The sequence below is a fragment of the Neospora caninum genome, chromosome Ia, assembly GCF_000208865.1.
Source record: "Neospora caninum Liverpool complete genome, chromosome Ia".
In the NCBI taxonomy this organism is placed as follows: domain Eukaryota; phylum Apicomplexa; class Conoidasida; order Eucoccidiorida; family Sarcocystidae; genus Neospora; species Neospora caninum.
The window spans coordinates 851,878-862,297 of NC_018385.1; the positions used below are offsets into that span (position 1 = coordinate 851,878).

Below are 10,420 nucleotides of genomic sequence, written 5' to 3' on the forward strand. Positions count from 1 at the left end.
TCTCCCGGATCAGGTGCCTCCACTGGAACAAACGCGCATGCAAGGCTACTGAACGGCCAAGGTACTTTGAAATGCCCGACCTCCCCTAAGGAGAGTGGCGCTGCAACTGGTCACTGAGGAACTCCTTTCAGTCTAGTCATTGCCTTTGGGAACAAAACAGCAGGTATGCTGCCGACGCCAGAGACTGCACAGGGGAGCGAAGATCGATCAGACAGCTGTTCGTTCTGGGAACAAGAGAAGGCTGGAGCGTGCCGCCAACGCGCACTCGCTAAATGTTCGCAAGGGACCACTCCGGTGGCCCAGTGGCTCGCAACGGTTACGGCGCACAACAGATCACAAGAAAGTGGCCGACTGATGCACGCCGCGACGGGTCTACAAGACTGCCATGATTCGTTCGCGCCCCGAGTCTGTGTGGTCAAACGCTTGACTAGCAGCCCCCTTCGGAACGCGGCTTGACTCATCGTGTGCGACAACGGTGGCGTCTCGTCCACGCACGTGGCAAGGTGACACAGTTCGCTGTTTCTCGGGGCTCCCGTGTCGTTCTTCGCCTCTTGGGTACCCAGAAACTCGTGTGGTTCCGTTACTGCTCAAATCAACTAGCAGGGCGTCTCGCTGTGACAGAAACTGGCTTTAGGAAAGTGTGTGTCTTCTCCCTGAATCGTCAGGCTGCTTCGGACTCCCGTGTCGCCGACGATGCACACGAAACGCTAGTTCTCTCCATCTGCCTTCATGGGGGCGTCCAAAAGAGCAAATGGGATTCCCATGGTCTCCAGAGAAGGGGAAAAAAGTTGCCACGTTATTCCGTAATTTCAGCAGCCCCTCATGTCTCCGTCGTCTATGGCCGCATAAACCGCGCCCGATCGCCTGGGGGTCACAGCCCGTTTCTGCATGCGTTCTTGGCTCGACAGCTGCAGTAGCAGCCTCTCGACAAGTGATTTTGTGAGTCCCTTCCCCGGAGATGTGCACATTCCATTCATAAATTTGTGGAGATCTGTTTGGCGCGTGTGTCCTTTGCTTGGCGGTTCGTTTGCTTTTCCATTTTCCCTCTTTTCTGTTCTTCGTGTCAACAAGTCGCTGCATGCGGCTTCCATCGAGAGGTGTACGGATCTAAAAATGCACAGTCGTCTCGACTTGCTGTATCCTGTGATCCAGCTTCAGGAAGTAGAATTGTCGTCCGACGCAGACGAAAGTGAGGCTTTCTAAAGAATCCCGTCCCACTTTTCCTCGGAGCTGTGTTTAACGTGGAAGGGTAGGCGCACAATGATGAGCACTTCCAGCAGCCTGCCTTGTGCTTCCCAGGACACACAACCTCGGGCTGATGGATCGCTAGTGGACGTCCGAGACATCACGTCGTTCTACTGCACTGTCTTTCCCTTCAAAGCCGACAGCATGCAGTTCGTTCGAGGTGCGGTTGGTCAAGTGGCCAAGAATTCACGCGGTTCTGGGTCTCAAGTGTATGTCGACCTTTTCCGAGCGACCTCGGGAAGCGGCCACCCGACCGTCTCTTTTTCCAATCCGGGGGAAACAAAGATGCATATCCCCCTGGCTCACGTCCAACGTCTGTCTCCAAAAACTGTTATGTGTTGCCCACTTTTCAATGGCGCGACGGGAGGCTCCTTTTCTTCGGTAGTGGGGACGAGGATCGCAAAGTTACCCGGACAAGACCATACCGGAGGATCTGAGGCAAGTGGTCTGCCTGGATCAGACACTCCTTCAGCAATTGATGCTATTTTCGGCCTCGAATTTCAAGATGAGGCCACGGCGAATACGTTCTTTACAGAATGGGGCCGCATTCGGAACCAAACTCCAGGCGTCGAAGGCGTGGATCGCAGCGTTGCGGGTGTACGTACAGTGCCCAATAAACGACCAATGGGAGGGCATATGGGGGAAATGGATGCTTCTGTGGTAGAGACCTACTTTCAGTACTATGGGAAAATGGCAAACCAGATGAATATGCTGCAAGACACAGTGCGGACCACAACGTACCAACGAGCGATCGTCGAAAATCGTGCAGATTTCGAAGGAAAAGTTGTCATGGATGTCGGAGCCGGCTCCGGCATTCTCTCCTTCTTTGCCGCCCAGGCCGGCGCCAAGAAAGTGTGAGTCCACTTTATAGAAACGAATCGGGACACGAGTGCGCCGCTTCCTCAACTGAACTGTGGTCAACGCACGGCCGTCTCGTGTTAACCCGCACAAAGAATGCGCAAACCCGGCGTTTCCCCAGTATTGTGTTTCTCTCATCTTGGCACTTGAGAAAGTCCGCACCTGCGTTCTCATGACCAAGATTTCAAATACGACTCGGCTTCAATTTTCTCGTGGTGGTCAAAGACAGGGAACTGTGGGGAGCAGGTTTCCCCCGGACCTCATCGCCGCTGCTTTTCTCATCAGTCCACTTCCACTTTTCCTTTGCCGTTCTGCTCGCCTAACTGAATTTCCGTGTGGAGTACGAAGGCCTGAAATGGGAAAAAGTCGGAAACTGGTTTTTTGACGCATTTTGTCCGTGTGTTCTGTCTCTTTTTGTCGTTCTCTCTTTCGGGCTGTTTCAGGTACGCGGTCGAGGCAAGCAATATGGCAGCGACACTGGCCCTGTTATGCCAAGGAAACCCTGTCCTCGGCAATCGCATTCAAATCATAAACAAACCATTAGAAAGCATCGAGGACAGCGAGGTTCCCGAGAAGGTTGACGTCCTCATTTCCGAGCCCATTGGGACTCTCCTCTTCAACGAAAGAATGATTGAGACATACCTCTCCGCCCGAGATCGCTTCCTCAAACCAGGAGGTAAGGCGCCGTGCCTCGTACCGACGAAGAAGAGTCGTATTCTTTGGAATCAAAGCCGAAAATGCACATTTCATGCTTCCTTCTCTGCGGGGGTGGCGTCACGCGTGAGCGAGGCAGACGAAGAAACGGGCCTGAAGCATCCTGCTGTACACGCACCCATAGTTGCACTCCTCCTCTCTCTCTGGAGATCCCTGGGAAGTTTGAGATATCCCCAGTGGAAGGCAGTCTTTGGGGACGGAAGTCAAAGCTTTTCCCTGGTTTTTTCGTCCCGTCGCCCCTGCGCGCACGCCGAATCGAGAAACATGTACATGTGTCGTTCGGCACTTTTCTTGTTCCCTCCTGCTACTCTGTCGTTCTTGGCTGCGGGAAAAGCGGTTCTCAAGTCTACGCACCGTGTCAAGGCGGGGTGTGCTCGCCACAGAGTCCAACTCGACGTCGATCTCTGGATTTTCTCTCCTTTCCCTCAGGCAAAATGTTTCCAAGCAAATGCTCCCTCTACGTTGCACCGTTTGCGGACTACGTGCTCCACTCCGACATGATGAACAAATGCAACTTTTGGAAGCAGACGCAGTTCTGTGGCGTGGACCTCTCGAATGCGCTCGAGGTCGCCATGGTCGAGCAGTTTCGTCAGCCCATTGTCGGTACGTCCTTGCACAGACACTGTCTCACTGCGGAGTGTTCGGCCTCTCATGAGGATCCTCCGTCTGGAGCAAAGGCGGCGCCAGCAAGGGGGCGTTTCTGGACTGAGTGCGATTTAACACCGCAGGTGGATTCCCAACTTGGACAGCGAAGGCTCGCTGCAGGCCCCGCAATTTCTTAATTTCTTTCGTCTTCATAGTCCGCGATGAGTGGAGCATCCGCGGAGTCTTTCTACGTGTCCGGCTGCAAATATCCAGTTTTGTAACGCTCTTTACTTTTGCATGCGCGCTCAGCGTGTTTGGCGCCTTTGTTATGTATTCGGGGACAGTTGCCTTCCACGCCTGAGCACGTACTTTCAAATCTTTTGCCTCGTTCGCCTTCAGATTACATTGATCCTTCGCTTCTCCTTGCACCTGCGCACTACAAAGAATTCGACTTCACGAAGATTTCGCGGAAATCTCTGGAAGAGGTGATCGCCCTTCTTTCCCTTGCGCTTTTTCACCGCCTCCAAGGAGAAAATTTGGCTTTCTCAGTGCAGCTCTCGGATGCACACATATGAAGAGATGCGGAAATATGGAGAAACAGATATGTTTGATGAGCAAAGAGACACGGTGTATGCGCGATAGACGCTCCTTTCAGGGGAAGACCACCTTTGGGAAAAGACATTGACAAAGCCAGAGAGGTGGAAGAGAGTTGCTTCGGTAAACCCTCGCGTTCGCCTCTCGTGCCGCAGTGCCATGTCGACGAGCGCGCGTCGAGAGTGCCTCGTATGCAGTGTGATATTTGCGGGCGAAACTCTGCTTCAAGCGCATCGGCGAAGGTGGATCTGTGGCCATCCGTAGTCCACCCTTCTCCAAGCTCTGGATTTCATGGATGCTCGCGTCGAGTTTAAAAATGCGACTCTGCCTCTCACGTTGACGAAGAAACGGCTCTTCCAACGCTGCTCCGGGTGTCTAGACATCGCCCTGGAATTCACCCAGATGTTGGCGACACACGCAGAGCCGGGAGGAGTGTGACGCTCTGGTGTGTCCGTGTCAAAGTGCATTTGTCGATGCTTCTTCGTCTGCATGCAGATTACCATCGATTTTTCCTTCACAGTCAGCAGTCCCACCCTCGTTCACGGAGTCGCAGGTGAGGCTCTCTTCCCAAGAGATGAATGCTTTCCGTGCATTTCTGTGAATCCTTCTCAAGTCCTTTGCGCCATTCCGCGTTCCTGAAGGGGTTTCATGTTCCGCTGAAAAGAGACGCCCTTCGTCGCAAAGGTTTTTGCTCTCCCTGTTTTCTCCGCGCTCTGTCTCTCTTCTGGTCCTCATTGCTCGACGTCTCCCCCTCTCTCCCCCTCTCCCCCTCCCTTCCCCTCTCTCGCCCTGTTCCCTCCCGTCCGTTTGCTCAGCTTTTTGCTTCGCCGCCTCTCGGTGTGTTCTCTTTTCCGAACCTGCGCACGATGCCTCGCTCCACTCGCTGGATTTGAACGCGTCTCTTGTCTCTGCTGTCGCCTGTCCCCGCACTAACCACAGGCTGGTTCGACGTCGTCTTTGAGGGCTCCGAGAAGATCGTCAGTTTTAGCACCTCTCCGTACTCTCCCCCGACCCACTGGTTCCAGTCGCGCGTCGTCATGCGACATCCCCTCGCTGTAAATCCGAACCAACCAGTGTTTGGCCGCCTGCACATGCGAGGCAACAAGCAGCAGAGCTACTTCCTCGATGTCCTTCTCGCCCTCCAAGACTGCAACGTTTCGACTTCTCAAAAGAACGTCGACCTGAAGGTACGCGAAGAGAGAACAGCGGAGCTCGGCGCGTCTCCAATGAAGCCCGAGCGCATTTTTATCCGCAGAGCCGCGGGAAGAGACGGAACCTTCCCTCGCAGCTCCAGAGGCGACCGCTCGCTGAGACTGCCGAGCCGAATGCGGCGGCTTCTCAGCTGTCCAGCACGTGCCTTCACCGGCTCGCCGCTTCTCGACAGAAACTGTAGAGAGACTATGGGTGTGGAGAGAGTTTCAAGAACACGGCGGGGTCGTGGCGGCGGTTGCCTCTCGGCTGCAGAGTACAAACGAGGGACGGTTTTACGGGTGGACCTCGTGGAGGGTTTAAAAGGCGCAAAAATGGGCGTTTCGTGGTGAAAACGAGGCCGCAAGTTTTTTTCCGCGGCCGGCTGTGCACCTGCTTCGCAAGGCCAACAGCTGTGAAGTCGCTGACGTTTGCCACACGGTCCGCGCGTTTCTGCGCTTCCGTCGGTGTCTCCTTCGTCCCCTCCTTGGGCCGTTTTTTTGCGTGCGTGGAGTCCCCTTTTCTTATGTCGTTTTGTCGCCTCTTCTCCGATTTCCTTTCAGGACCCAGACTACCGGTACTACACGAATCCCGGACATAGTTACTTCCCAAACGGCCAGCAAGTGGGGTATGCGCAGGCGCAGATGCCCGCCAGCGTCCCTGCCGCCGAGAACGCCTTCGCGTCAGCCCAGTGGGCCTCGTTCTCCTCGTGCGCCTCTCAACTGGACGTCTCAGACCCGAATGGCGCGGGGGACTGCGTGGCGGGGCCCAGTGCGGGGCTAGGAGACGGCGAAGAGGAAGCCGACGGGGACGGGGCTCTTCCGGGGAAAAAGAGGTTCTCGCCTTGCTTTGACCAAACTGGGAACGGAGGGAGGACCGAAGGCAGCATGAGTGTGGACTTGGGCGTAGCAGCAGCTAACGCGGAAATCAGCCAAGTTTTCTCGGGGCGGTAAACCGGGGGGAAGGGCCGGAGGGAGACGCGAGTGTGCGGAGCGGGTGCCTACACCGTGGCGCTTGAGAGCAAAAGAGAGCGAATCCCCCCGGTTGCAAAGGAAAACGAATCGTTTTGTGCCGCGCTTGAGTGTGCACGCGGTTCCAGAGTGCCTTCCAGACCGAGACGAGCACCGGAGACAGCGGAAGGAGACAGCTTCCAGTTTTGGGTTGACGAGCGGACGCAGCGCGAGGGGAGAGGAGACGAGAAAGACAAAGGAGAGAAAGACAAAGGGAAGCAGGACCAAGGAAAGAAGGACGAGAGGAAGAAAGACAAAGGGAAGAAGGACGAAAGATGGCGAATGGGAAGTAATCTGTGGTCGGCGGGTGTAACTTTTAACTTGTTTCTTCAGTTCCCTGCATGGAAGGAAAGGAGATCCAGAGGGCGCGTGGGGGCGCCCAGAGGATAGAGAAGCGCGCATGCATGCTTCAGACTTAGGGGCTGTTTTAGATACGTTGTGCTGGCCGAAATGCCTTTTTGCGAGAAGCCAAAGACAGGCACGCGTGTGGAAAATCGAAGGTGACACGGGGAGGCGGTTCGCTTTCGAGCGAGGACAGAAGGAAAGGACATTTCGATCTTCACTTTCAGAGCGGGGCACACCGATCCGCCCGCGTATCGCGGAAACTGCAGGTGTTGTTCACGCTCCTCGTTTCCACAACAAGTGAAGCATGTATGCGCAGAGTATACGTGCAGGCATGGACTTGTGGACGCCTGTTCCTTTGTGAATGCGTAACGCGGCCTTCATGTATTTCTAGACACCTACAGATGTACGATTACATAGACGCCCTCCCTGCATGCATATACCTTTGCGCATTTCCCATATATAGCGACGTAGGTGAATGTTTGTGCGTGGAGTGATGGATGAGGGCAGCGGTGTCGATTTGAGAGTAGAAGACCTGAGGTGTAGTGACACGGCACTGCTGTGGGTGGGTGTTTCACACACAGAAGTTTCCCCTGTGCCGGTCCCGCCTCGCTTTTTTTCGTGTCGTGGGAGGCGCCAGAGCGGCCCAACGAATTCGTTGAACGAAAAAGGGAACGAAGAAAGAAGCCAGCAGGGCGATGTGTACAGACATGCCCTTCTCATCGTCTTTCGTCCTGCTCGTCTCTGTCTCCTTCCTCTCAACGATTGCATTTTCCAAAGAGATTTCCTGAGGTCCGGAGGGGCGTCTGCGTACACGACTACATACAGCGTGCATGTACATGGATTTACATATACAACTATCCACGCAGTTCATGTTTTGTCGGTGTGAAGTGTGACATTTTTGTCGTGTGTCGGTGTTTTTGTCAAGTTTGACCAAGGCGAGAGAGGTTGCGAGGAGAGAGAGAAGCGAGCGAGTCTTCCTCCGCGTCGCGTCTGTTCCTGTCTTTTTCGCGTCACCTCTTTCTCTCCACATGCACGCACAGATTCTTGAGGCTCGGCTTCCGAGGCGCGACAGCTAACGGGCTGGGAAGAACCCGCAACGAGACACTGCCTTTCTGTCGCGCGCAGAAAATCGCACACATCGCAGGAGAGTGACGCTTTTTCGGTGTTCGTTCGTTCCTGGTCTCGCCGAAAAGACCGAAAATTGTCGCCCGCCTGGGTCTCGACACGGGGGCCAGGCGAGCAGAGGGAGGAAGCACGGGGCAATACAGCGCTCTCGGAAGACCCTCTCCGAGAACGGCGCCAGGCCTCTTTTTAGTGTGCATTTGAGCGGAGGATTCCTTTGTCCTTCGTCTGCCTAGCTAAAAGAAACGCACATTTCCACTTTCCCAAAGCGCGAAGGTTCCCTACGCAGGGCGGCCAGATAACTCATGCAAGGAACGGGCGCGACAGAAACCCAGCAGGTTTGCCCGGAAAGCCTTTATGATTCCATAAAAACAAAGAGATAGGTGGGTTGTGTGGTGTGCAACGGGCGACCTACGGAAAGAAATCTCGAGATTTCCTTCGGTCTGTCGCAGCATTGCCCGTGGGGATCTTCGTGTCGTCTCGTCGGCGCGGACACAACTTTAGATTTGAATCTTGCCTTTTGGCCTTTCCACCTTTCCGGCGTTGCGTCTCTGAGAAAGAAGGATTTCTGCGCCTCTTGTTGGTGCAGAAGCCTGAGGCAAAACACGCGAACCGGCGCCTGCAGGCGTCGTCCGGTTCTCTTTCATGGCCCAACATGCGCAGGCCTGGACCGGCACTCTCTGCTGTAGTTGCATCAGCTGCTGACCACCTTCACATCTCATCCCTCGAGTGTCGGAAAAGAGCCTCCGGAGAGCTTCAGTTCACTGCAATAGCGCAAGAGCTGCATTTTCAGCGCAACTTCCCGCGGCAGTCTTTTCTCAGAGGCCCCCACCTCACACATCTAGAGATATCAGAGCCTTTTAGACGTTCGCTGAAGTGGTTACGCGCACCGCCGCGAGAAACCGTATTTAAATATATATATATATATATAAACATGTATAAATATGTATGGGTGTGTTCCAGGGCACATTTAGAAGAATTCCCGCGCTTCAACGGAAGAAAACGCGCGAGGTGTCCGTCAGGCGACTCGGCACCGCTTGTGAGTGGCGAGAAAATCGAGGGACCCACCTTCCGAGGGCCCCACGTGTTTCGGGAAGAAAAACTGGAAACCCGAAATTCAAAGGAGTCTCCCTCTCCAACTGCAAAAGGAGACGGGCCTACACTGCCGCGCCATATACATATGTATATGTATATATATACATAGATACATAGGTATATTCATATATATATATATATATATATATATGTATATATATGTATATATGCATAGGTATATTCATATACATATACATATATATATATATATATATATATATATATGCATATACATTAAATACATAAGAGAGGCAGGACACATGTACATAAGCATCTTTTAGTTAAGAGGCTCGGTGTCTACGAGCCTCAGAGCAGCGATTACATATATTTGTCTTACATGACCTGCATTATTTAACTGGATTAGCTAGTGTCAGGTTGAACATTCTGTACCAACCGATCTGAAATCGCAACCTGGCGATTAATAACAATTCTGTCTCCGAGCTACGCTGTGGTCATCAATGGATCTAGAGAGAAAACCCGATATACATATACATACATCTATATATATATATACATAAATTGATTGATAAATATATGCATGCATATATGCATATATGAATGCATGCGTGCCCTCTTTTATAAAAATGTGCACCGATCAGTGTCCCTGTATGAATGCAGAGTGTCTTCGTCCCAAGGCTACGGACGGCTCGCCAAGAGGTGAACAGGAGGCAAAATTGAAACGAAATAGATAAACGAAATACGCACGTGTCGAGATATGCATAGATGTGTGTATCCTTGATCAAACTGCGGGTGGGAACAACAGTTCGCACAGAAAAACCGGAAGTTCAAGACATATGAAGGACCACCTTTTCACCTTCTTCTTCTCTGCTTGAAATGCATTATATGCATGAATACACATAAACAGATATGTGCATTTGTACATCCATGCACATGCACACAGAAATATATATATATATATATATATATGCAAATCCCTCAGTGCCTATACACGTGTCGATAGCCGCAGAAGCGTCCGTCCCTTGTTGCTCGATTGACCAGTCTTGCCGCTTCGACCTGAAAAGCTAAACAGATGCCAGGTTAGTTTTAGTTTCGAGACACACAGATATCTCTGAAGAACATCCGTAGATGCAAGTGCGAGTTCTTCCCCCTCCTAGCCCCTGTTCCGTTTTCTCTCCTGTTTTTTCCGGTCCTTTGCTTCTCCAAGGGGCCGTTTACCCCTCTGTTCCTGTCGTTCTTTCGTCTCGCTTTAATTCAGCGAAGACCGAATCCTTTGCAGTTTTCGATGGCGATTTGCAGCAACTTCTCCAGCTTCTCGCGGTTTTTATAGTCCGGCAACAGCAGGAAGTTGAAGCACGTATGAGCGGTCGGAAGCCTGCACGCACCAGAGAAAAAAACGGAAAGGCATATGCTCACAAAGTGCCTATATATAAGCATCTATAGACACGTATATGCGTGGATACACACAAAGGTGTATACAGAGAGGACATGCACACATGTGGCCCTACACATAAGAACGTGCACGTATAGATATAAGTGTAGACCGAGCTGGATCGAAAAAACCGCGTACGCCTCTGCAGATTTGGAATGAAGCCTAACTATATTTGGGCAAATTCAGGGGGACACGAAGGCTTTACCGATCCGTGTCGGAGCCGTTGCGGCCGATGACGAATTTGAGGCTCGACAGGCCTTTGATGGGGACGCGG

General features: G+C 52.7%; 2 protein-coding genes across 2 annotated transcripts in view; one reads left to right on the forward strand and one right to left on the reverse strand.

The window, feature by feature from the left end:
* Positions 1 to 1,260: 1,260 nt before the first annotated feature.
* Positions 1,261 to 6,137, forward strand: NCLIV_001020 (protein arginine methyltransferase, related; the record flags this gene model as incomplete). Its single annotated transcript, XM_003879594.1, has 7 exons — positions 1,261 to 2,099; positions 2,547 to 2,779; positions 3,247 to 3,420; positions 3,802 to 3,887; positions 4,492 to 4,549; positions 4,936 to 5,183; positions 5,748 to 6,137. The coding sequence occupies 7 exons, from the start codon at positions 1,261 to 1,263 to the stop codon at positions 6,135 to 6,137; spliced, it is 2,028 nt and encodes a 675-aa protein (XP_003879643.1).
* Positions 6,138 to 9,968: 3,831 nt separating this feature from the next.
* The window catches only part of NCLIV_001030 (hypothetical protein), a gene marked incomplete at both ends in the record, with an annotated part of 8,506 nt that continues 8,054 nt past the window's right edge, over positions 9,969 to 10,420 (reverse strand). Inside the window, 2 exons of the mRNA XM_003879595.1 lie at positions 9,969 to 10,089; positions 10,352 to 10,420. The exon at positions 10,352 to 10,420 is cut by the window's right edge and continues 7 nt beyond it. Of these exons, the coding sequence (XP_003879644.1) occupies positions 9,969 to 10,089; positions 10,352 to 10,420 (190 nt within the window). The remainder of the gene's footprint in view (positions 10,090 to 10,351) is intronic.